The sequence below is a fragment of the Elgaria multicarinata genome, chromosome 7, assembly GCF_023053635.1.
Source record: "Elgaria multicarinata webbii isolate HBS135686 ecotype San Diego chromosome 7, rElgMul1.1.pri, whole genome shotgun sequence".
NCBI lineage: Eukaryota > Metazoa > Chordata > Lepidosauria > Squamata > Anguidae > Elgaria > Elgaria multicarinata.
The window spans coordinates 14,116,114-14,143,384 of NC_086177.1; the positions used below are offsets into that span (position 1 = coordinate 14,116,114).

Genomic DNA, 27,271 nt, shown 5'->3' on the forward strand with positions numbered 1-27,271 from the left:
GTATAGATTACAATAGTTTACAAATAACACATCCTTATTTCCTGTTGGGCTTACAATTCCTGTTGCATTTTCCGTTATTTACAGGCCGACAGAAAGCTCTGGCGTGGGCTGGTTCATGAAGTCACGAAGAGTCGGAAGCGACTGAACGAATAAACAACAACAACAACAAGTCTGCTCGAGCTAACTTCTACCTAGAGCCTCTCAGTTAGCAAATTCCATCAGCAGCCAGCTGCAGCTGACAGCATTAGTAGAAGAGACCGTGATGCTCCATTGATCAGCCTACTTGAGCCCAGGTATCATCCAGATCCTCCATCTCCAAGTACACTTTATATTTCTGTAGGAACAATGCCCCGAAGTGGATTCTAGCATCTCATGTTTATCAAAGAGAAACAACGCGTTCTAAGAAAATGCTAGTCTGCATTCTCCCGTATGTCTCAACTATATAGTTGAGTTAGCAAACATAGCTCTCCAAGAAAAAATATGCTCTTAGTATTAAGGTAAAAATCCAGTTATGAAGTCATTTATTCAAGTGTAGGAGCAGCTGCAGGGAGCTTGCTTCACGCTTCCCTGCAAGAAAGGACACTAACAGTTGCTTTGGGATTGGATTGCTGAAGCACAGCACACTCTGGCCACAGGGAGACTGCACCCCCATGGCAAGGGGGAAAAGACCAGTCTGGCCCCATCCATCAGCCAGAGGAGCAGCAGCTGGGTCTAATGCCTTCTTTCCCTTTACCACCCCATTCATTTTTTATTTTGTTTTTTAGATTGTGACCCTGTAGACAGGGACTGTCTTATCATTTAATACCTGTACTGAGCTTAGAAAATGTTAGGCGCTGTATTCATGTTGGGTTCTCATAAATAAATAAATACACTGACCACCAGTAGCTCTCTGAGGCTCCAGACAAGAGCACCCTACCTGGACAAGCCAGGGATTGAAGCTGAGACCTTCTGCATGCAAAGTGCGTGCATAAACAACTTTCTTCAGAATTGTATAAGATAATTCTGAAACATGCACAGTTGAGCTGTGATTGTATCACAGATAGACTGTACCAAAGGCAGCTTAGGGAATGCAGAGACAGAGTTATTGCTTGGAATAATATAGTCTAGCCTTCCCCAACCAGGTGCCCTCCAGATGTGTTGGACTACAACCATCACCCAACTGGGGTTGGAGAAGGCTAGTATAGTCAGTGGATTGAGAAATAAGGAACTTTAGGAAAGGACAGGTGGAGTGAAGGAGAAGACCTAAAAAGAAAAAAAAATGGCGGGGAGGGGGGAGACTTAGGGAATGTCAAAGGAAGCAGGGGCCTTAGGAAGGAGGAAAGCTCTAGACTTTTTGAAGCAGGGGATAAGGGAGTGGGAGAGATAGTGGAACAAAAGAATGAGACAAAGGAAGAACCCCATGTTTGAAAGAAGGTGAGTTTGATGGGTTCAATTACAGCCTTAGGCCTCTTGTTTTCTTGGCTGACACTATCATTTAATCAAGTCACATGCTAGCTGTAGGGATGGGAGAATCAGTGAAGTTCAAGCTCATCAAGGTTCTCCGATTTCTACCGCAAAGCTCAGTTCAGCTCTTTCTCTTTCCCAAATGCAAGCTTTTTTTTTTTTTTTTTGGCAAATAGGAAAAGGGCGCATTTTTAAAAGTATGTAATCAAATGCACAGATTGACTAAAGAGTGAAAGTGCACACTTTTAAAGAAGAGTGCAGTGTTCCAAAATGTGAACCAAGTTTTGCTAGCAAAATGCACTCACATTTTGGGGTGGGGGTGGGGGAGAGAAATGGAGCAAGTCCTGGCCTCAAACAAACCAAAACGAAATACCCTTACTTCCCTAAGTCTGGTAGGGCGGATCTACACTAGTGCTTATTACGTTTTTTCCTACCACTGGAAACGTTTTAATTAGGGTGACCATATGAAAAGGAGGACAGGGCTCCTGTATCTTTAACAGTTGTATTGAAAAGGAAATTTCAGCAGGTGTCATTTGTATATATGGAGAACCTGGTGAATTTTTCTCATCACAACAGTTAAAGCTGCAGGTGCCCTGCCCTCTTTTAAATCTGGTCACTCTAGTAGAGCTTCTGCAGCTTTAACTGTGGTGATGAAGAAAAATTTCACCAGGTTCTTCATATATACAAATGACACCTGCTGAAATTCCCTTTTCTATGCAACTGTTAAAGATACAGGAGCCCTGTCCTCCTTTTCATACGGTCACCCTATTTTAATTTGTGTCGTTTTTAAATGTCATGGGGCAAGCTCCAGTAATGTCGCATTACTAAACTTTTGCTTTCCTGGTATTCATTGATCAGAGCAGGACACACTGTTTTATCGTTGTAGCTTGTACTTCCTCTTCGTTGCTGGTCTCTTTGCTCCGCCCACTTCCTGATCTCCCCCCCCCCGTTGATTTTTTTTTAAAAAAAATTATGGAAATTATACAAATGCTCACATCTGCATAAGTTTTAAAGATAAAGAGTTCAAAATCCACACAGTACTAGCTATTAAGGAGGGCTTTCAGCTTACCAAATTTGAATCAGATTGGGTCATCCACTGATTTGTTATGATTTCTTAAATTTCCTCCCTCAAGCCCTTTGGAGCTTAAAATGCACTAGTTTTAGGCGCTGAAAGGAAGTATCCACGCCCCCAGGAAAGCGATTGGCTGACCATCCACGATTCAAAAGTCAGTGAGATACAACTATTATGAAGTAAAGGGGCACATAGGAACACTAGCAACTCTATTTAAACGTCCCAACGGAAGAAATACAACGAAGGAAGGAAAAAACAATGACGATAAAACGTAAGAACCATAGCATCATGTGACCCAATAAGTTATCGCAACGCTTCCTTAACATTTTAAACCATTAGTATAGATCCCATCGTAGACCATGTTCATGAGGAAACAAATCAAAACAAAAAGAACCAGAGTGTCTTCAAGCTACATTTGACAATTGTAGCATTCTGTAGTGATGAATCAATGATATTTTATTTTTGTTGTTGTTGCAGCTGCCCCATGGAATTCTGTGGGGTGGCAGCAGCAGGCCTGTAGCCCGCCAGGAGAGTCTGAGGTTCAAAAATGCCCCCAGGACCTCCTAACAGTGTCCACTCCTGGTGAAAACAATAGCAAGCTAGGTGGTCTGACTCAGTAAAGGCAACATCTGATGTTAATTAAGGTAATTATGAGTATTTGATAGTAATGGTAAAGAAGCTAAACTGCAGTCTTTTCCATATAGGCCACAAGCAGCACCAACATCAGAGTTTGGGAGATCCTCAGCCAAACAACCACTAGTGGACATCCTTAATCTGTAAGCATGAACATTGAGAATTCATTCATACTCCCTCCAACCTTCTTACAGAAAGTGAAATAGCAGCACTGTTGCAGCTGTTAGTCCTTCTGTTTATCTTGGGACCTCAAACAAACACCTGATTTTGAAATGCTTTGGAGCTGACCATGGCCACTGCTACTCCCATTGGGAAAAGATCTATACCTATTATAGCAATCCTATGCATTTTTTTCCGCAAAGGCACATCCCACTGAGTTCAATGGGACTCACTCCTAAGTAAGTGTGCATAGCATTGCAATGGCAACCTACCAAACATGAAACATTAAAACTGCTTATTTTGATCTCTGCCCATTAACCTGGGGACCAGGATTACCAAAAAAAATAATAAAAAAATTTACATTTAGAAAACAAGATCCAGAATAATGAAATTAAGATGTTACTTAATTTCACCTAATCTTTTGAGTGGCGCAGCCTTTTGGTAACACAGAGCAATGCTAGAATAGTTTGCCAATTCATCTTTTTAAAGGGAAGGCACTTGAATACTTATCTGATAGTAACAAAAATCCTCTCTTATCTGAGTTCTCTTAATTGTCATATCTAACCATGTAAATCAGACAAGAAGACACATGAGCATGACAGTTGTTGCTATAGCAATATATCTCAAATGATTTTTGGCAGAACAAAAAAATTTCCATTGAAAAGTACACAGCTTAGTTATCAGCTTATTAGGATGATCAACAATGGCTTATTTGATCCAGAACATGGCTTTTTTAAAAAATCAAAACGGTTCCTAGATGGGGTGGGTAACACTATATACCAGTTGCATGTAATTGGAACTCACCAGTACACCCCGAAAATATCCTTATCAACTAAAGTAAGAGAAAATACATCCATAGAGGATTTAAGTAGTCTTTGCTCCCCCCCCCCGCCTTCTACCAAAACAAAAAACCCTAGCCTGAAATTAGTTTGTGACCAATGTTGGAAAAATGCATAAACAAAAGGCACAACTAAATATTAGTGAGTATTTTAAAAAGCAATAAGATATTCAGATAAACGATTAAACAGGAACTACAACCCTCATTAGGTCGATTATTTTATTAGATGAGTAGACATATGAGAGAGGAGGCAGCAATGGAAGAAATACCAAGGTACCAGCCTCAAAGGCAACAACCCTGAATATGCTTACTTGACAGTAAGTCCCACCGAAACCAATAGCAGCTTATTTCTGAGCAAACACGGCTAGGATTGCGCTATTTGTTATTCAGGCATGATTTCAGCTAAGGGCTGCACACGGACAGGAGCCGAGCCCTGGCAGAAGCTACTTGGAGGGAGTTACGAGGAGGGGCGCGCCGGCTCGACTTACCTGCGAGGCTGCCAGGTCTTTGCAGGGTGGCCGTGGCATACAGTTCCTGGGAATGTTTGCTGTACTGCTCGGAAGGGTGGACCAGCCTCTTGGTCGGCGAGAGCGTGGCGTAGGTGCCGATGGTGGAGCTGAGCTGATGGATGGGCGAGGAGGAGGAGATGTTGGACTGGATGGTGGGCGGGGAAGTGACCCGGATCGGGGAAGGGGGCAGCCCCGCCGACGAGACGACGATGTTGATGGGCGAGCTGGTGCTGTAGGACTTGGCGAGGCGGCTGGGCGACTGCTTGGGGGAGGAGACGCGCTGCGTGGTGCTGTAGCCGGCGGCGGCCGCGCTCTCCGAGGCTGAGCCCGCCCGCTGGAGCTTGGTCGGGGAGCCCACCTGCTGCATGGACAAGGGCGAGCTCACTCTCTGCGCCGGCAACGTGGAGCTCGAGTAGTAGAGGGCCGGCGAGTGCTGCTGCTGCTGCGAGGACGACGAGGAGTCCGGCAAGTGGAAAGCGCTCCCATGGCTCGGGGCGAAGGACTCCCTGGGCAGCGGCTGCGACTGAGGGGGCGGCGGCGGCGGCTCCGAGGTGGCGAGGTGGGCTGTCCGGCCGGTGGTGCCCTGAGGAGGAGGAGGAGGAGGAGGAGGGGATGGGCGGGGAGAGCAGCGAGCAAACAAGGAGACAAGAGGCGGTCAAGGAAGAAAGCAGCAAACGGCGCCAGCCTCCCCCCTCCACTCCACTCTTAACCCCTTCCGCCTTCTCCGCCCCCGCAGAATTGGGGAGGGAATTAAACGCGCCCCGCGCAGCACGTTTATGACCTTTTTACTGCGGCTGGACCCAAATGCCTTGAGGATTAGGCGCCTAATATTCGTGAAGCTGCTAAAATATTCTCTGGCTGTCAGGGGAGCGGGAAGCCCAAACAAACAAACCAAAACAACAACAACCCCGGGTCGTTTCTCACGCGTCAAACGCGTTTTTCCGAAATCTTGCACATATTCCGCTTTTTTTCTTTTTTTAACTTTTCCACTGTGTGGAAACTCAGTCCGCATGTTTATTCGGAAGCAACTTCCACTGTTCCCATTGGGACTTACTCTCAGGTAAGGTTGCATGTGATTGCTGCACCCTTAGCCGGAGGGCGGCGGTAGCTTCTATGCACCATTGAAGCATTTAAGTTGCTCCCATTCAAGCTTTTTTCGCCATATAAGTGCCATACTTGAAAAAGGAGCAAACAACTTTTACTGCAAACTTCATCCGTGACAAAGTACCATCATCTTTGGCTAAGATGCAGTCACAAAGTCTACACTACACCCTAGTCTTTAAAGTAATTTCCTCCCTAGGGAATCCTGGGAACTGTAGTCCTGTGCAGGCACTAGGGCACTTTAAGGGATAATACTCAGCACATTCAACAAACTACACTTCCCATGTTAGTTTGGTGGAAAACCTGACAAACTGGTATAAAAGCATCACCTCCAAGGTCTGCTTCACACATTAGGCAGCAACAACTGTGTGTTTACTACAGTATACAGACATAGCAAGAATGAGTGGTAACCCAGTCTCTCTTGTGTATACATCTACACATTTTATGCATACATATAATAGGTGTTTACATTTACATATGACAAGTGTAGTTGTTGTTTTTCATGTATGCATATATTAAAAATAAAATGTGTGCAATGGCTTAGCCTGGAGTTTGTCACTAGCTGTAAAAGGAATATTAATTTACTATATCTCTCCCATCTGGTGCAAAATGTAGGGCAGCTTACAACAATTTTAAACATGGTTTCATGAAATAACAATAGAAAGCAGTCAAGAAAAGAGAAAGCGGAAGGCAGCCAATGTCCCCTGCAATCTCACTGCTAGAAACAGAATGGAGGATCTACTCATGAGTAGAATTACTTATAAACAAGAGTTCCAGCCTTCTGCTTGAAACTGCAGTCAAACTGAACTGGTCATGTCAAATTCATTTGTAAATAATCTTTACAGTAAAATTGGTAGGATGCCCTGTTGTAGAGAAGAAGGCATAACCCTAGTGATTTTTCTTTTCTTTTTTCTTCCATTATTTCTTTCCAGGTTGCAAATGCCACAGGCTTGGAGAAAGGGGAATAAACTGCAAGGGAGTACTTCTGTGATGATACATGAGTGAATGCAGGTCAATCCACAATCAGCTTTAAAAATTCACTGCCACTATTGGCTACTATTGGAAATACCATGCTAGAATAAAAGGACCTTTGCCTGTTCCTGCAATGAATTTTTAATATTTTCATTGCTGTTACCCATGTATATCACTTCTGTTGTAAAGAATGCAACTGCTAAAGTTTCAAAAATTAAATTAAAATGGCAAGTATCATGCTACAAAATGTACAAAGCACTGTGGGAATGCTTTGGAACAAAACAATGAGAGTTGGTATGGATACACTGCAAGCCTAACTTGGAACTCCTGATGTCATTACTTAAGGATAAAGTGAGTGAGTGGATTCAAACCTAGTTAATAACACTGTAGAAGAATTTTATCACTCAAAAGGAATTATATAGTGAAAACTGGGATGTATGTAAGTGGGGAGTGGAAATCCTCCAAAAGGTCATTTCCTTGTGCATGACCATTTAGTTTTCATCCCATTAAGAGAATATGCATGACCCATCCTTTGCACATGAATACACAACACAAACTCTCTCTCTCTCTCTCTCTCTCTCACACACACCCTTTCCCAAGAACCCCTTGAAGCTGCCCCTTCCAGAGTGAAATGCAGTTGATGATTATTTATTTACAAGACATACAAGAAAATGAAGGCAGGGGTGGAGCTATGGAAAGGGTGGGTCCATTCTCTGGATCCAGTCCAGACTCCAGATAGAAATTTGCATTTGAATTAAAACAGTACATTGTCAAGGCACATCTGCACAGGAGGTCTTAGATCTTCCTGCAAAAGTTTCCTCTAAATCTTGCAATTAAAGAAAAAAGAAAGAAGAGGAGGAGGAGGAGAGAGAGAGAGAGAGAGAGAGAGAGAAAGAGAAAATCCACAGCAGATGCTCCCTATTAAAAATTTCAATTATGTGCCTGAGCCCCTTCTGGAACAGCAAAGAATAGAATGTACCTCTTATCTCTCGACATAGACTGCATTCCAGTTTTTATCAGGGATCTTAGGCTCAAGAGATCATCTGTGGCTGTTAATCTCGTAACATTAAAATCCTCTAATAACAGCACACTGGAGTGAGAGATAGCTGAGCACTCTGTCAAAAGGCACACTCTGATTTCAGATACATTTCTCAATCCCTGCCCCCTTGCAGTTTTCTTTCTTGATCATGCAGAGGATTTATTATTTGAAACTTTAAAGAGCGCCTGAAGTTGACAGTGGAATAGGAGTTATTCAGACCGATACTTTTCTTATAGCGCAATCCTATGGATGTTTAGACAGAAAAAGTCCTTCAACTACCAGAATTCCCGTGCCAGGTTGTTGTAGAAGAATCCCTTATCCTTCCTCTGCATCTCACTCTTTTTGAAACAAGATTTTTGCATTTTCCCCACTTCAGAGATGCTTAAGCTCCCACTGTGGGAACAGTTTGTGCTCCTCTGGAAGAGGGGAGATGTGTTGATTCTATTTGACACTTGTGCTTCTTGGCCTTGTGCAGTATTGTGGAATTGGAACACTGCCCTTAGAATGGGTGTCTACTGTATTCTAGGAGATTATGCAATTCATTTAGCTGTACTGGTCTCATCCATTACTTTTCTTGTAGCAATTTCAGCCAACACTTGGCTGAAATGTAAAATGTTATTTTTCTGTCTTCCTCAAGAGTAAAATATTTCCATGTTCTTGGCACCAATTAACTTTACGCATGCAGCTATACCAGCATAAAACACTGCTAGCAAACTTAATATTGCCATCTTCTATTTCCCTGTGAATAGACGCTGGATAATAGCAGCAAAATCTTTTTTTTCTGCTGTAATTGTGACAACATGGAGTGAGTTGTTGTGGTGAGATTTTGTGCCACAAAACTAGGATTCAAAGCTCATAGCTAGCTCTCTTCTTCACAATGTCCATCTGTTGGCACTAAGAGAGCATTCTGCTTAACAGTGTAATCCTACCCCACAGATCTGTTGACTGGAGGGGGTTAGGATGGGGTGGATGTGCCTTTCCACTGAGAGCGAGGAACTCTGGTATGCATGTGTGCATGCTTATGGGACATCAGTAGTACTACTGACATCTGCCCCCAACAGCCACAGGTAGAGAAAGCTCTGTGATGCAGAACCACTGTCAGGGTTCCACTGGCAGTAGGCTATAAAACAGCATATTCCAGGAGCAGGTTGGAGATAGACTTAGATCCACTGTATCACCCTACATTCCCCCGAGACACTCTAGGACCGGGCCTGATATCTATGTCAACCTGGACTTGGTATAGGAGAACTATTTGACAAAACCTGCCTGTTCTGCTCCCCTGCCTGGCATGGGCCAGAAGGGCTTTGGAAGTGATGGATTGTCTGCCACTTCATTCTTCCCACCCCCACTTGGGATTGCTGTACCAGACATTTTTCTATGGCATAACAGCTGCCACCGACCTACATGGCTGAGCTGAAAAGGTGGGTGGGTGGATGCTTTGCAAACATTTTTGTAAGTGTAAAAAAGCACCCATTCCTTTTTGCGTGTTTTTTTTAAAGATTGCTTTAAAAAGGGTTGGAAGTGTTTGGCTTTTCAGGAAGCATTGCCCTCGTTATGCCACAGGATCAGAGACAGTATGCCTCTGCATAGCTGTCACTTGGAAACAACAGTAAGAGGGGGCTACTGCCCTCATGTCCTGCTTTTGGTCTTCCATTGGGTACCTGTCTTAATAACCACTATGGAAAACAGGATACTGGACAAGATGGGCTTTAATCTGACCCTGCAGGGCTCTTCTTATGTTCTTAACCTCTGTCTGCAGAGGTAGTACACCTTAGATAACCAATGTTGGGGAGAAAAAATGGCGAATAACTATCACCTTCGTGCTTTACTTTTGAGCTTTGAAAGACATCTGAAACAACTCCTGAACTACATGAAACTTGGCCCTATCTGGCAATTCTTATATTTGTACAACTTGTGTGTGTGTGTGTGTGTAGGTGGGTGGGTGGGTGGGTGGAGAGAATCTGTCTCAGGTAGATCTGAGAAATGGAAAATATTTATCCATAAGTTAAAAATTCATTTTAAAAACCTCTGAAAATAGCTTGGTATAATGGGAGGTGTTAAGAAAACCTAACTGGAGATTTCAGTCCTCTGCTACACTTGTAATAAAATCTCTAGGCAATACAGTGTGAGCCTTGATGTAGATAACTGGATCAGTCTACCAGTGATAAAATGTGTCAGTCATTTAATTTCGTAGGAGCAAAATAAATGTGTGATTTCAGATGTCATGCTGTGGACATACAATTACTATTCCTGTTACCAGCCTTTCTACAATAAACTGCATTATGCCCTATGAATTAATATGGTCCTGCAGACTATCTGTTAACAGTGTGAAGTAGATAAGCTGGAAGCATGGTTAACACATTCGTATGCATTCTACTATACACATATTGTACTTTTTCGTGTCATTATATATACAACAACTGTGCTTTAAGAAACTACTCTGTAAATGAAGTTATATATGTATGTACAAAGGGCTAACCCTGTTCCAAGACTAGGTTGGAAGCAAAATCCCCAGGATAGTTAACAGAAGAAGAGGACACTGAAATCCCTTATCAGAAACAGTATGTCTGAAGCCTGCTGTGTTAGGATACAGGAGAGGCCTGGCAATGAGAAGATATAGCTCCTTACATTTGTGCCAAGCAAGAGATATTGTAATCACTACACATCATTTTCAAAGAGGCAAGCAATTTATACTTCCAATATACTTAGCAATTTATGTGATAAAAAGAAAAAATTAAATCCCACACCTTCAGGTATTCCTAGCTTGTACATTTTTTTATAGTTCATGCTTTGGCTAATGTAATGAGATTGTTATACAGGAATTTCAGGTCACTTTTCAAAATGAATGCTTTTATTCTTCATAGCTAAAGAGAAAATAGGGTAGGAATTGAATCAAGAGCTTTTTAGTTTAATAAACAGAAGGCAAATAAATTATTTTTCTGAAATTTGTTTACTCTTTTTTAGACAATTTAGTATTTGGCTGGTAGATCAACCATATTAAAAAGTAGCTGGATCAAAATGTATAATACCCCTTCTATAATTTGTTTGTGTCATCTGTTGTGTGTTACATCTGAATTGAGATTTAAATTAAAATGTAAACACCGTCTTCTGAGGTTACAACTCACAACTTGCTCTAGTGGTGATCCGCTGACTTTAATAGCACTGCTCTGGAACAAGAGAATTACTCATATTTTCATCATCTTTCTCTGATCTTAATAACACTGTTGACAGCTACTTACAATTCTCAGATCTGAGAGTTTACAAAAGTTGTAAATTTTACAGCAATATAATTTAAGTATGCTGCTAAACAAATGGATGTGAAGAACTTCATAAGCCATTTTCACACCTTTTTTTTAAGTCATCATTTCCATTTTGTATCAGACCTTAAAATAATGTGAACAGAATGATCACTTAAAGCACAATCTTGAGTGTGTTTACTCTGAATTAAGTTCAATGGAACTTACTCTTGGGCTGGTTTTGTATAATGGGGTGGGGAAAATGTCCTAGCTAGAATAGCTACTGGTGAAGGATGATGGAGCTGCAGTCCCACATTTGAATGGCCACAATTTTCCATCTCTGGGTTATAGGATTGCAGTGTTAGAACAGGATGACATGAGATAAGAACTGAGACACTTGCACATGGGCATCAGCAAGCAGCAGTGGTGCAAGATTTCCTGCCGTCCAAGATTGGAGGAGGCACGCTGCCACTCTCACTGCTGTGACACCCACACCCATCCCAAATGAAAGATCAGGGTCAGTGTCTCTGGAGAACCACCCTGGCCTGAATTCTGCTCTTTGGGGAGTCATTCCACAAAGTGAAGTACTCTGAGAAGGCCCTAGACACTGCCTGCCTCTTGAACTCTCACTCTGGGTGAGTCCTCAAAGTAATAGATCAAGTCGGTGACCCCTCCAGAGAGCTGCATTAGCCACATTGTGTGACTGGCGCGATTCTCTGGAGAAGTCGCCTGCCCAACCTCTTGTTTTGCGAGAGTTGTGCAAGCAAGAGGCTGGGCAGGGGGCCTCTCCAGACAACCCACCTACCCAGTCTCTCACTCTGAGCCCTTTCCTAAAGTGAGAGATTGAGTAGCCAGGCAGCCTCTCTGAAGAGTCCACCCACATGATTTCTCACTCTGGTAATCTTAGAGCAAGCGGTAGGAGTTGTTCCAAGACATTTGCCAGAGCTGGCCAGTGGGGTTGGTGTGGCAACAGTTCCCAAAGGGGCCTTTCCAGTGACTGCAGGGAAAGGCAATCCACCACCCATTCTGATCTGACACCTATGCAGTGGATTTATCCTGCCTCATGGAATGCCAGTACCGGCCAGCAAAGTCTGCTGTGCCACAATGTATTTAACATCATAACCCGACCCTTAGATATTATGGGGCTAGTTTAAATTTGCTTTGGTCCAATCTATAGGACTATCTACATTAAGGCCCATCATCATCATCATCATCATCATCATCATCATCTTTAACTACATGGAACTCAAGGATCTAGCCAAGGAAGTGTACTGTTAGATAACAAAGAAGTGATAGGATAACTAAAGGAGGAAAGAGAGGTTATAGAGAAACTACATTAAAGTTTTATATTTGTCTTCATTGTGGGAGAATTTGGCAAGGTAACCTACTCCTAAACCAAGATTTTCAGAAAGAGCATCTGAAAAAAATAAATCAAATAGAAGAGACAACCAATTTTAAATTAAGTTATCAACTCTGGATGGTGAAAGTTCTTAACTCAAATGTGAAATTGCTGATCTTCTGATAAAATCATATGCAATATCATTAAGATTAGCCTGCATATCATAAAGTAGTCAATATCATCTTTTAAAAAGGCATTATTGGGGCATTGAAGCAGGAAATTGATCTTAAAGTCTGTTACAGATAAAGTGGTGGAAGGTATTGCTAGAGACAGGATTGTTAAGCATACAGAAGGACAAGCCTTGCTGAGAAATTATCAGCATGGCCTCTCCAAAGGGAAATCTTGCCTAACCAATCTTTTGGAGTTCTTTCTGAGAATCAACATGGATGTAGATTGTGATGATCCAGTAGAGTTTTTGTATCTGGGATTTTCAAAATGCCTAAAGCCCTCTAATGAAAAGGCTTCTAATGACGTTTTGCAGTCATAAGGTAAGATGAAACTTCTTTTATGGATTAGTAATCAGCTAATCAATGATAAACAGGAATGGGAGTAAATGCACATTCTCACAATAGAGAAAAGTAAGTTATGAGGTCCCCTAAAATTTATTTTGGGACCAGTGCTGTTTAACTTAGAGATTACTGACTAAGAACAAAAGTTTTGACTTGTGATCAGTGAAAAAGTCAACTCAGTGCATTGCATCTGAGAAAAAAGAAAATGACATACTAGTAAAGTAATTCAAAATAAATTACCAGCAATGTAAAGCCTCGGCATCATAGGGTCTTCATGTAACACTATGATGTGGCGACATCTGGAAAACAGTTTATAACTCTGGTTGTCCCTTTTTCTATATATAAAGAAGTCCCAAAGAGCTAAAAAATGTACAAAAAATGTATCAATCAAAAAAAGCCAGGGGGTTGGAACAATTTCTCTACTAAACAAAAGTGTTTAGTTCAGAAGAATGAGGGAACATGATAAAGGTTGAAAAAAATATGCATGAAAGTTTTCTCCCTCATAATACTAAAATTCAGGATCTTCAATGAAATACAGTGGTGGTAGAGTCTGCACAGATAAAAGGAAGTACATATTCATACAAACCTTAATAAATTTATGGAATTCAGTGTCACAAGGTGTGACAATGGCTATTTAGATGGCTTTACAATAGATTAGACTAATAATGGGATTTGACAAATTCATGAAGGATATGTTTATTGATGGCTATTAGCCACCATGGCTATATGGAACCTCTGAGTTCAGAGGCAGTAAGCCACTGAATAACAGCTGCTGAGGGTAATGGGGTCTGACCTTTATGCTCTGATTACGGGTTTCGTGGAGGCATCTGTTTGGCCACTGTGTGAAACAGGATGCTGAATTCGACAGAGCTTTGGTCTGGTTGAGCAGGGCTTGTTCTGTGTTCATACAACTCTCTTTAAATGTACAGGCTTTGTATATTGAAACCTAAGAATTTCTGTACCTTCCTGGGACAGTCTCTGTTCAACTGTCTTCACTGTTCAATGAGGATCTTCAGAGTTCATGCAACAATAATCAATCCATAGCTAATTCTGCTCAATGGAAACCCGCCAAGTAGGAAACCCACCCACCCCACCCACGCACAAGTATAACATCATGTTCTGTGCTTTATTTTGTGTTTTACTCATGAATTAAGGTGTTTGTTTTCTGTTTACATTGATGAGTGAACTGAACATTGTATATCCTTTTATACTACAAGAGCTGTGCAGTACTGTTAAGATCAACTTTGTCTTATATAAAACATCTTTGTAAGTGCTAAAGTAAGTCAATTCATCTGAAACAGGCTCACAAACCCACATTCAAACCCTATCCAAAGATTAAATTGGTATTTTATAAAATATATTTGGAGAAGCTATTGGAATTTCTTTTCAGCAAGTGTAGCAATGTAAGGCTGCAATTCTACAACAATTCTTTTCAAATTTTATAATTCTACTTAGAGTGAAGAACAAAACATACTTTTTAAAATATCAAAGTAAACAAATAGGAGAAGGCTTGAGGGCAGGTGGAGACGAACTCCTAGTGGATGCAATCAAATATTGGTAAGTGCCTATAGTAAGGCATATTCAGGGGCACTGAGGGCAGCAAAAAAACAATACTTTGCTGCCACTATTAAATCTTCAATTTGCCGCCCAGCGGAGCTTTTTAGAGTTGTCCGGGGGCTATTACATGCTGGTCCCAAGGACACGGTAGAATCATCTGAGGCCCGCTGTAATGAATTTGCTAGGCACTTCCAGAATAAAATCTTTTGCATCCGCCAGGACTTAGACTCCAGTGTTATAGCAGGTGAATCTAGTGAGGTGTCCAGAGTACAGTCTTGTCCTGTAATCTTGGATGAGTTTCAGTTGGTACAGCTCGAGGATGTGGACAAGGTGCTTGGACAGGTCCGCGCAACCACCTCTGTACTGGATCCTTGCCCCTCTTGGCTAATAAAAGCTAGTAGGGATGGAACAGCCGGCTGGGCCAAGGAGGTGATTAATGCCTCTCTACGAGAGGGAGTGGTCCCAGACCGTCTGAAAGAGGCAGTAGTGAGACCACTCCTGAAGAAAACTTCCTTGGACCCGGAAAATCTTAGTAACTACAGGCCGGTAGCAAATGTTCCATTCCTGGGCAAGGTCCTTGAGCGGGTGGTGGCGGGCCAGCTCCAGACACTCTTGGATGAGACTGATTATCTGGATCCATTTCAGTCGGGTTTCAGGCCCGGCTTTGGCACGGAAACAGCCTTGGTCGCCCTGTATGATGACCTATGTCGGGAGAAGGACAGGGGGAGTGTGACTTTGTTGATTCTCCTTGATCTCTCAGCGGCTTTTGATACCATCGACCATGGTATCCTTCTGGAACGTCTGGCTGAGTTGGGAGTGGGGGGCACTGCATTGCAGTGGTTCCGCTCCTACTTAGCAGGACGGCTCCAGAAGGTGGTGCTTGGGGGACATTGCTCGGCCCCGTGGACTCTTCAGTATGGAGTTCCGCAGGGATCGGTCTTGTCCCCCATGCTGTTTAACATGTACATGAAACCGTTGGGTGCGGTCATCCGGAGTTTTGGGGTGCGCTGTCATCAGTACGCTGACGACACGCAGCTCTACTGCTCCTTTTCATCCTCATCAGGTGTGGCTGTGGATGTGCTGAACCGGTGCTTGGCTGCGACAATGGACTGGATGAGGGCTAATAAACTGAAGCTCAATCCAGACAAGACTGAGATGCTGCTGGTGGGTGGTTCCTCTGATCGGATGGGGGGTGTTCAACCGGTTCTGGATGGGGTTGCACTCCCCCTGAAGGAGCAGGTTCGTAGCTTGGGGGTTCTCCTAGAACCATCTTTGTCACTTGAGGCTCAGGTGGCCTCAGTGGCACGGAGTGCTTTCTACCAACTTCGGTTGGTGGCCCAGCTACGCCCCTATCTGGACAGGGATAACCTAGCTTCAGTTGTCCATACTCTGGTAACTTCCAAATTAGATTACTGCAATGCCCTCTACATGGGGCTGCCTTTGAAGACGGTCCGGAAGCTGCAGCTTGTGCAAAATGCGGTGGCCAGATTGATAGCTGGAACCGGGAGGTTTGAGCATGTAACACCGATTCTGGCCCGCTTGCATTGGCTGCCTATATGTTTCCGAGCCCAATTCAAGGTGCTGGTCTTAACCTATAAAGCCCTACATGGCTTGGGACCACAATACCTGATGGAACGCCTCTCCCGACATGAACCTACCCGTACACTGCGTTCAACATCTAAGGTCCTCCTCCGAGTGCCTACTCCAAGGGAAGCTCGGAGGATGGCAACAAGGGAGAGGGCCTTTTCAGTGGTGGCCCCCCGACTGTGGAATGATCTCCCCGATGAGGCTCGCCTGGCGCCAACATTGTTATCTTTTCGGCGCCAGGTCAAGACTTTTCTCTTCTCCCAGGCATTTTTAACAGCATTTTAACAGCATTTAACAACGTTAAGTTTGTTTTTAATGGACCCCACAATTGTTGTTTTTAAATGGATACTGTTGTTTTTATACTGTTTTTATGTGTGTGTGTGTGTGTGTGTGTGTGTGTGTTTTTAAATTGTATACTTTTAATGTTTACTATTTTTAAATGTTGTAAACCGCCCAGAGAGCTTCGGCTGTGGGGCGGTATATAAATGTAAATAAATAAATAAATAAATAAATAAATAAATGGTAGGATAGTGGAGGAAGAGATCAAGGGCCTCAGTCAAATGTGACCTGGAGCTCTATGTAAGCGGAAGCTGTCCCAGTCACTCCATTCACTCCAATATTGGGTGAAATCCCATATGACCAAAACACACTCTTGGTAGAATCCAAGTGAAGTCCTACTGAGAGTAGACCCATTGAAAAGAATGGGACTTAAGTTAGTCATGATGATATTTGAACCCACGTTCCAAAGATGACTGTACTACATGTATATCCTCCCATGGTATACTTGTAATAACTATAATATTAGAAGGCAACTTTTTCTTGCAAAACAAATGGACAAAGAAAAAGTGACTATAAAATTGCCAAAACTATTGGTGATTTACTGCAATTTTGATGTTGCATAGAATCACGCTGCAGGCTTGAGAACATTTTCATCAAATCCACAAAAAGGAATAAAGCAGCAGCTATATGTGGAAGCTGTTGCACAATTAAGTGGATGGCACAGTGTAACACTGATTCAGAAATGAAATGTTGGTTGAGTTTGGATGACGCACCTGTTCATCAAGTGTTTTCTAACTCAGGACAAGCTGTTGTGCCTGTAGGCACCAAGTTGTGTATACAGGCCCCGTATGGATGTTGTCATGTAGTGCAAACCTAGCAAGTGTGTTTAACCCTTGCATAACCCATGGTCTGTTCTAGGGTTATGCTAGGATTGTTTAATCCATGCTTCTCAGGTTTTCACAGCACAACAACCCCAAGCAGGGGTTGTCTATTCAAAATGGCAGCTACCCATGCCCTGCAGCACCATGGATTAAATAATCCACAGTGGGCTCTCATGTCATGAGAACAGCCTTATACTATTTAATGGTTTAAAATGTGAAACATGATGGGTATAAGCCAGTTATGGAAAACACACACATGTAATGTATAACTATCCAGATTTTTAGTATGAAAATCATATATCTGCTATTTCTGGATGAATGCCATGAACACACGAAGCTGGCGTGTGAGTCTGAAAAAATATACACGGAAATAAAGATACAATATAACTCTTGACAAAATTAAAACATTAATGACCAGATTCTAAACCAACTTGTTCTGCTGAATAATTCCTTAAAAGATTGGCTTGATTTTATTACCTATCTTGTGCTTAGGCATAAACCCTATAAACTAAAACTCTATGAGCAAACCTGTCTGCATGTACATATGCCTGTGCATATGTTTTGTGTAAATACCCTTATTTTCATGCAGAATTCCCCTCAAAATGGCATTTGGTATAATTGAATAAGGCTCCTTCTCAAAACATACCTGGTTATAGTTCTGTATAGCAGCTCTGGCTTGATTGCTGCGGGCTGGCAGCTGTGATGTTGCTGTTTCACCGAGGGCAAGGGTCTGGTTGCTATGGTAGCTAGATGAATACTGGAAAGACCCTTCAGGTTTGGAATTGAGCTGAAGTGCACTCTGGGATAGAAGGTTGGGCCCTGTGTTGAAAATAATTTCAAGTAGTCAGTGAGCGCCACAACGAAGGAGGAAAAGCATGTATTTCTCACAAAGTAGTTAGGGATGATCAACTACATAGGATTCCTGCTTTCTGCGTCGTATCATTTCAGCAATAACATCAACTTACATAAATTTAAAATGGCATTTTATTACTGAAACATCATTATTTTGCCATTCTCAAGAAGATCACAGAATACCTAGCCACTTTTAAACTACCACTGTATTGAAGTTCATAAAAGTGCAACAAACGTCAAACTGTAAAATGAAATAAACTGTGGGGAAGAACTAAATGTTACAGAACACACAGGGCTGCTAATGAAAAAAGCAGACTGTACCGAGCTCTCATTCCACTTTTATAGTCTGATGTAATTATACTGTGCTTTCCCCGTTTCTGGCATCATAACATTTCCCCATCCCAGCAGTCAATGATGTGGAGTAGGGATACGCACAGTATGACAACATCAGGACATGGGGTTAGCACAGAGGGCTTAAGAAAAGTTGACACAGAATAGTCCTGTTTTTCTTGTAACGTTCTGCTCCAACCTGTCAAATTTGTCAAGCAAGAGCACACTTGCACACACTATATAAACCTCCCCCCCAAAAACCATTCTGTCTTTAATTTTTATTATTTTATTACTGTTTCTTAAATCCAATGGTTGAGTAGACAAATTTTTATTTATTTATTTATTACATTTTTATACCGCCCAATAGCTGAAGCTCTCTGGGCGGTTCACAAAAATTAAATTAAAACCATAATAAAACAACCAACAGGTTAAAAACACAAATACAAAATACAGTATAAAAGCACAACCAGGATACTGAAAAAGTGATTCACACACACCTAAACCCTTCCATTAATATACTGGGACTTGTGTCATTTTTTCTTTCAATTACAACTGCTCACACTGCATTTGGTGTAGACCAAGGAAGTTTTCTAACTTTCACAATAGTGCTCAGCAGTTAACAACACAGATATAGTTAAACGAAACTGGAACTGCTAAAGTGAGAGAAGCAACACTCAAATGAGCACTAATTATTTTCCCATTAATGTTACATTCTCAGTATTTATTTATTTCATGTTTATACCGCCCAACAGCCGAAGCTCTGTGGGTGGTTCACACAAATTAAAAACCATTCAAAATATAAAACAAACAGTATAAAAACATGATATAAAATACAATATAAAAACACAACCAGGATAAAATCAACAGCAGTGCAGAAATACAATTTTAAAATACAAATTTAAAACAGCAAAGTTAATTTATAAACTGTTAAATAGTGAGAGAATAAAAAGGTCTTCACCTGGCATCTGAAAGAATATAGTGTAGGTGCCAAGCAAACCATAAATCTCAATCCCTTATATCTAAATCCATTATATCTATAAGTGTGGAACTAAATTTTATGCTGCCACAAAAAAATTGCACCTCTATGTCAAGTTTTCCACCTTTCTCCCATAACCTCTAGAATCAATTACCCTTGTACATGTTGACATCAACACAATATGGATTTCCCTATTTCATCACTGACTGATACTGATTGGGGTGGGGAATGTACAATATGATGAATTCACAACAAACAATAAGAAATTCTACATATTATTAGGGAAAGGTTAGGGAAAGCTTGTACCTATGTCTAGCCTAGCATAGGCAGCGCTATCTGGGAGATCCATATGTATCTGGATGCGCACACTGATTTCTTGCATGCAGAGGTTCCATGTTCATTTCAAAGAATGGACCCAGTCTACATATATAAAATGTACACATGGATTTGTTCCCTATGTTGAAATGAATAAAGAAACCCTTGAGGATAGTAGAGTTCCAGATGTGCATCAAAGTTCCTGAGCTCAGAAGAATCCCTGAACTGGAACAAATGTTTCCAAAATTTAGCAGTTTTTGAAATACAAACTGTTTATATACAGCACCAACAGAACCTTTTCCCAGCTGATCTTAAATTGCGATTTACTCATGTTTATTTGCACGGGATTAAAAAGAAACCATTGTCTAGTAATACAAAAATGCAAACTGCACAAGCAGAAAACTATGTTCAGCATATTTGTATGTCTGACAATAAAGAGAATAAAGTCAATTTAGATATTCAAAGTTAGCAAGAAAGAAAGTACTAGGTATAAATGGAAAGAAGACGAAGGAACAGCAAACTCAAGAAAATCTAGCAAGTACCTATGTGGTCATGAGGCAACTAGTGAAAGCTGTCATCATGCTGTTTCCCATAGCAAAAGCAATTTAGATGGTAGAACAATGTAATCACATATCCAAAACTACCACTGTATCTTTCATCATGAAGCAAGCATGTAAATAAAGACAAGGTGCACTGAAGGGGTGATTTGAACCTGCAGACTTGTGCAAATGCAGAGCGAGAAAATAATAATTTTTAAAGGAAGACACTATTTCAATATATACTTGCTATTTTAATACCATTGTTTTAATTGTATTTTTAGAGTTTTCAATTTACAGCTATTTCTATTCCTTTGCTTGTGGGCTTCCTGGAAGTCCTTGGATTGAACAATATCAGAGTATTGAAAAAATTAGATAAATTTTCAGTGTAATCCAGCAAGGCTATTTGTCTAACTAAACTCTTCATTCTTAGTGACACACATTTTGTTAGTATAAATCAATAATACCACATTCTGTATTAGTTCAATCCATACATTTCTGAATGAGATCTTAAGCACTCCTGCAGCATAGCATCTAAGCCACGGGCTGCAAAGGTCCTGGTTCAAATCTTGCCTCTGCCAGATGCCCTTAGGCAAACCATCTCACCCTCAACCCCCATCTATAAAGTGGGAATAAAGTATGAACTTCTTGCTGCATTGCAAGGATTATTTTGAGACCATATATGAAATGCTTTGACTGCTCTAAGGAAGGGAAGGACAGAAGGTAGATCTCCAGATGTTTTGGAGCCAGTGTGGTGTAGTGGCTAAAGTGTTGGGTGATCCGGGTTCTAGTCCCCACTTGGCCATGGAAACCCACTGGGTGACTTTGGGCCAGTCACAGATTCTCAGCCCAAGCTACCTCACAGTGTTGTTGTTGTTGTTGTGGGGGTAAAACGGAGAGGAGGATTATGTACGCCACCTTGCGTTCCCTGGAGGAAAAAAGATGGGATATAAATGCAATAAATAAATAATAAATTTGGGTTTCAATTTCCAGAAGCTCCTGCCAGCATGGCCAATGGTCAGGAATGCTGGGAGTTAAAGTCCAAAGCATCTGGAGATCTACTTTCTGTCCAGCCCTGCTTTAAGGTGTTCTATAAATTCAAAGCATTATAACTTCTCCTCCTCCTCCTCTATCCCCCTTGAGAAACTGGGTTCAAAAACTGACTTCGTCATAGCAGTGAGATCATGTTTAATATCCCTATTCTCTTCCTCTCCCCTATTGTAGGTATTATTCACTTTCTCTTGGGCTGAGGTTGATCCTTTCTTTTTTATTCCATTTTTTTAACCAAGGCTTTTTAAACCATGGTAATTACAATGTAATGTCAGGTTATTTACATGATACCATATCATTACCAGATAAATGCATGATTAATTCAGTCCTCCAAATTGCACTGCCTCTTATACAGTAATTGCTTTTAGATCTACTAAGCCTAATTACACAATAATCTGCTGAAGCTTGTAGCATATCCGAGCATGTTATTTACTTGATTATTACATAGCACCTCCTCTGTGTGTGTGTTTGTGTGTATCTATGAGGAACATCTTCATAGGTTCTTAGAAATGAAAAGGAAATATTTTATTAGGGACAGGAAGGAGTAGGGAAAAAAGGAACAAAGGGAAGGAAGGTACATAAATATGATCTTCAAAGCGAGCTACCTTTCAACACAGCTATTTTAGGGTACATGCCAGCCATATGAGACATACCATAGTAGTACAGATGACAACCATTGCAATTTCTCTTGATAGCAAAATACCTATTGCTAATGTTCTGGAAAGCGGCTGGACACCCCACCTTCCCCCCATTCCATCCTAGTGCATCAAAACGCACAGAAGAACCCAAGTCCTACTAGAAAACCTACAGCTCTATGGAGAGAAATATCTAGATATATAAACTACAGTATTACATTATACTGTATAATACCCAAAGCTTAGAATAGTTCAAAGCTTCTCTTTCTTTCTTTGCTTTAAAAACTTAACTTTGTTTATTTATTTATAAATCACAGAAGTCTCAAAGGGCCTCCAGAGTAATACGTAACTTCAAGATGTATGCAATGTCTTTTCTTTTTTTAAACGGCATTATCATGGATCATTTCTTTTACTAATGTTAGACCATGAGGATTATTGGAGATGGTTTGTTTCCCATAAAAGGGAGGGAAGGAAAAGCTAGAGCTTTGTTAAAAACAACAACAAAACCCAAATCAGCCATTAAAAACCTTCAGTAAACAATTATTTTATTTTTAACATTGTTGTATGTTACACATATATGTATCTCTATTTCATGCCTCTTCTCCCTTCCCCCCTCACCCCAACAACATACTAAGAACTTGCCAGGCATTTTCAGATATAAGTGAGTGATGCACAATTACTCCAATTCAAATTGATTCCCAATACATTTCTACGATAGTACCAGGGATATAAAGTGGAGACAGAAATGAAGAACAGGTATCGTATGGGAATGTCTACTTTTATAAAGAAGTACTCTCAGTGTAATGCAGTGATATTATTATTATTATTATTATTATTTATTTATTTATTTATTTATTTACATAGCGGATTTATATTTGTATAAATCTCTGTCTTGTCCTTTGCCAACCACTTTGGCTCTTTGAAGAAAAGAAAGGAAGGAAGGAAAGGCAGGTTCGCACAACACACCATGGTTGGTTCGTTGCTCACTGAACAACCCACGTTATTCCCAACAGATGATTGGGCAAGTGATGGCTTGGCACGGCTTCTTTCCCCCCTCAGTCCTCCATCCTGCTCCTTACACATATCCCAGTGTCCTTTGCATGGCAAGCCATCTCATATCCCCAACCCTACATCAGGAAACTCTCCTGGCCCCCTCCCCAATCCAATCGCTACTCCTTTTTAGAGCACTAACTTCATTCACCACCTTTTTTCAGTGCTCTGGAAGTACGCAAATTGGATCATAATTTTTAAAATTATTATTATTGTTTCCTGGTCTTTCGCAAGTGTGCAGATTTGCCTGCCCTCTGTGTGTAGTTTCGCCTTGTCAATTTCCTTGCATGTTACAGCTGTCAAGGGAAGCAGAGTAGGTAATATTCTAGGAAATCAACCAGGTATAATTGCAAACAGGCTATTCTGTTCACACTTGTGAAGGACACGGAAAAGAATAATTCTAAGATAGCATACGAACCCATTTGCGCAATCCAGAAGCACCAAAAAAGGGGGGGAGAGTCAATGAAATAAATGCTCCAAAAAGGAGGACCAAAGTGGGAGTGGAATAACTCCCACTTGGCATTGTCACCCTCTTGTTATTACTCCTTGAATTAACAGTTGTTAGTGTCCTCCTCCCTTTCAACAAAGGGAAGTTATTGGCTCTCCCCCGCCACATCATGGCTCCTTTTCAGAGCAATTACTCCAGGGTTACATCAGCGAATTTGTGTAAACTTTGAAGCACTTTTTTTTAAAAAAAAATCTTTAGAAGGCAGCAGCATGGGACAGGCAGAATGGGGCACCATTCTGGCCAACAGATATAAGGGGGAGTTGAGACAAAGTGCTCCACTTTACTACCCCACCACAAGATTTGTGCAAAACACTCCTAGGTTTACTTCCCAGCTTTTAAATTTGCGCAACCCGGAGTATAAAGTACCCTCAACAACCCTACTACAAGAAGTATGTTTTCAGAGTGGCTTATCCATGGTTAACAAAGCACACTGAATCATCCAGGCCAGGCTCACATGTCAAGAAAAGCCATGCCGACACTAACAAGGCTCTCACCCCACTGCACATGTCATGCAAACCTAGAGACCGGGTTCTTTCCCTACCTGCACATGTCTGAACCCCACATGTGGTACAGCGCAGCAGGAATGGCTTCTCACTCACTCCACAACCTACTGCAAGCCATGGGTTGTGTGGGTAAGAAGCGCACTGTACCAGATTCAGATGACATAGCAACCTGTGCTGCATCTTGGGTAATTATGCAAATTGTGTTTGTGTGTGCAATACGCACACATGGGGTGGAGGAAGAAACTACTGTGAGAACTTTCACTGCCGTGGCCATCTGAAGAAACAACCATAGAATCAGACAGCTTTCACTACCACTGATGCAAGGAATGCAATAGCATAGTATAAGGAATGCATAGCATAGCTGGCTTGCAGGATTTGCCTGTTGGTTTTTCCAAAAAAGAATGGGAAAAGGAAATCAACTTTAATTAGGAGCTCATAGTCAAATAAGTGGAGACCTGCAAAATGTCACGGAGATGTGGGAGATAGAGTGGTATTTAGTGCAGTGGGTGGAAGAGAACCTCTCCTGACAGTTGGGGGGCTGGATCCTGTTTCACTGCTGAAAATGTTCAAGAATGGTTGACTATTGGCTGCCTTCCATCCCTGTGACTATACCTACCATGGAAATTATGACTTTATAATTATGCTATAGGGACCAAGGCAGGGCAGGGTGTGGAGCAATGTTTCAGAAGGAACTATTCATACTTTTGGAACTGTTTTGTTTTCAAATAAAACTCCCTTAAATTAGGGAAGACCCCATATTCAAATGACCAATAGTTTGGTCATTTGCTTTTGCCTGCAGCAAAGATAGAGGATGGTCAGAAACTAGTGAGGAAGGGAGCTGGCAAGCTGAAAATCTGATCGCGGTCTCTCTTGGGGATAGTCACAATGAGAAAACAACATCTGAGGAGACCATTAGTCAGGATGATATTTCAATTTTCCAGTTTTAGTTTTAGAAATCAAGGTTTACATTAGTATTCCATTTACAAAGTTGACTATGATTTGGATGCTGTGATGCTGTTTATTCTGGCTGGCTGTCCATTTGCAATTTTTTTCACAGGGAAAAAAGTGAAAATTTTCATAAGTCAAAGTGGCAAATATCACAGAAAAAGATGAGATTTCATAAACAATATCTTAACAGCTAAAAACAAACACACAATACTTCTAGAAAAGTGATGAAATTGTCACAGCACACAACTAAAAGATTAGAAAAGAAAAAAAAGGGGAAAGTTTTTCAGCTCCCTTTTTCTCCCTTTGTGGACATTTATCATAATTTTCAAAATCCAAAACCCCAACAACTTGTCAGAGTAGCAAACTTAAATATTCATTGTACCAGGAGAGCAAATACATGATAAATCTACAGAGTTCAGACGATTCAAAGTGGTTTTGTTGACAGACAACTCTACAAAATATATCCCATCAGTTGGACCAAGTGGCATTGTTCTGGCAGTGGAAGGGAAATCACTGATGGAATGGATTTCCCCTCCCACTGCAAGCTTCTCAAATCTGTTCCTGAGGGTTTGGGGAACCTCTAAGGCAGAGAGGACATGGAAGTCCTGTTGTCTGAGTGTTTCTGCTTGCAAGACATTGGAACCAAGACTATGAATTAGCCATCCAACCAGTAGGTAATGCTACACAATTTTGATTGAATTGCTCCCCCCCCCTTTTTTTTTAACCTAGTGGACCACTTAAAACAATGTTTTGCCGCAAGAGAATGTCAGGCAATCCCAATTTTTAAAAATGAAGGACATATTCAGACAACACTGTAATCCATGGTTAGGGCCTGTTTAGTTGACACACTAACCCTTTTGCAGCAAACGGTTAGCGAACATGTTTAAACCATGGTTATGTAGCCACCATGGTTAGGAGTGGTTCACACAACATACTAAGTCATAATGTTTAGCACAAAATGCTTAACCACCATGTCTTAGGACGTCGTCTGAACAGGGTCATAGCGCTTCAATACCATTTGATTGATAGTTATGAGGCTTACAGGTTTTGTTGTACCTCTGTCTGGCATAGTGAAAAATTTCACCCATTTAAAGATTTACTGCTTCAATACCGTTTGATGAATTTCAACCAAGCTTCGCATCATGATTCAGTACTGCCACAAGCAGATTTTCACCATATAAAATTGTGTCTGCCATCTTTAAACAAAATGGTGGCCAATTGAATTTTTTTAAAGATTTATCAATTCAATACCGTTTGACTGATTTCAACCAAACATGGCATAATGATTCAGTACTGCAGCAAGCAAATTGTAACCATACATTTTAACTATATGTTTATCTATAATCGTAAAAGAGGATGTGTCTCTGTCTTTCCGTCATCACCATAGCTCCAGGACTATGAAAGCTAGACACTTGTAATGTGGCATGTATACTAAGGGGACCCTGGGAATGTGCACTTCAGAGTTATTATGCTTTTAAAATACATTTATTAATTTAAACCTGTCAATATGGTTGAAGCCTGCAGTAAAATTTTCAGCCAATGGGGTAGACTTAGCTAACTAGCACAAAGCTTTGCATTCCATACAGTTTGAAGCTGCAACAGATTAGTTGGTCAAGGGACATAGTTATATGCCTGACCCTTCCCCCTGTAGTGGGGCAGCCCCACTCAGGGACAAACTCTTCTTTCAGGGTGCATCAGGCAGGGTGTCAGGGGGTGGTTTCACTCATAAGGGGTAAACACAATGTGTTCAGTTGTGTAAATTTGCTTGAAGACTTCAGTGAATCAACATAAGAGTTATTCCCACAAGGGTCCGTTATCTAGTTTATAAATAAATTGTGTATTATTTGTGGATCCAATTGTGGATTAAAGAACATCAAGGAACCATTGAAGGCTTAATTTGAGCCAGGGGATACTGGGTCTTAACTTAGGAAGCAGTTTCAGTCATATTAAATAACAATATTAGCTATGAGAGTCTTTGAGCTTGTGCAAAGTATTTTTGTCCCATCACTGAAAACCATAACCAGTCTACAAGTGTTTCTAGACAAAGGCTATGGCTTCCAGGCATCACTGAGCCCCAGCATCTCTCTTCTTTATAAATGAAGGGCTATAGCCAAGATTTAGAAAACATAAGAGGATATCTACTGCATGAAAGCAAACGAATGTATCAGACACACTCCATGTGTCTTTAATTAGAACATGATGTATGTTAGGCAATCCACATGGAGCCGTCTGTCAAAATCAACAGCACAAGGTTATCCCCAAACCTTTGCTAGATTATGAAGGAAATAGCTCTCACTGATTAACAGACTGCTAGCTCAAAAGATGCCAGATTTAATCTTATTCTACCCTTTCAA

The 27,271-nt window shown here is 41.1% G+C and overlaps 1 protein-coding gene across 3 annotated transcripts in view; it reads right to left on the reverse strand.

Moving 5' to 3' along the window:
* CTNND2 (catenin delta 2) overlaps positions 1-27,271 on the reverse strand; it is a 636,702-nt gene that overhangs the window by 291,066 nt on the left and 318,365 nt on the right. For all 3 annotated transcript variants that reach the window (XM_063130230.1, XM_063130228.1, XM_063130231.1), the window contains 2 exons: positions 17,861-18,033; positions 4,634-5,237 (listed from right to left, as the gene is read on the reverse strand). In XM_063130230.1, the coding sequence (XP_062986300.1) occupies positions 4,634-5,237; positions 17,861-18,033 (777 nt within the window). The remainder of the gene's footprint in view (positions 1-4,633; positions 5,238-17,860; positions 18,034-27,271) is intronic.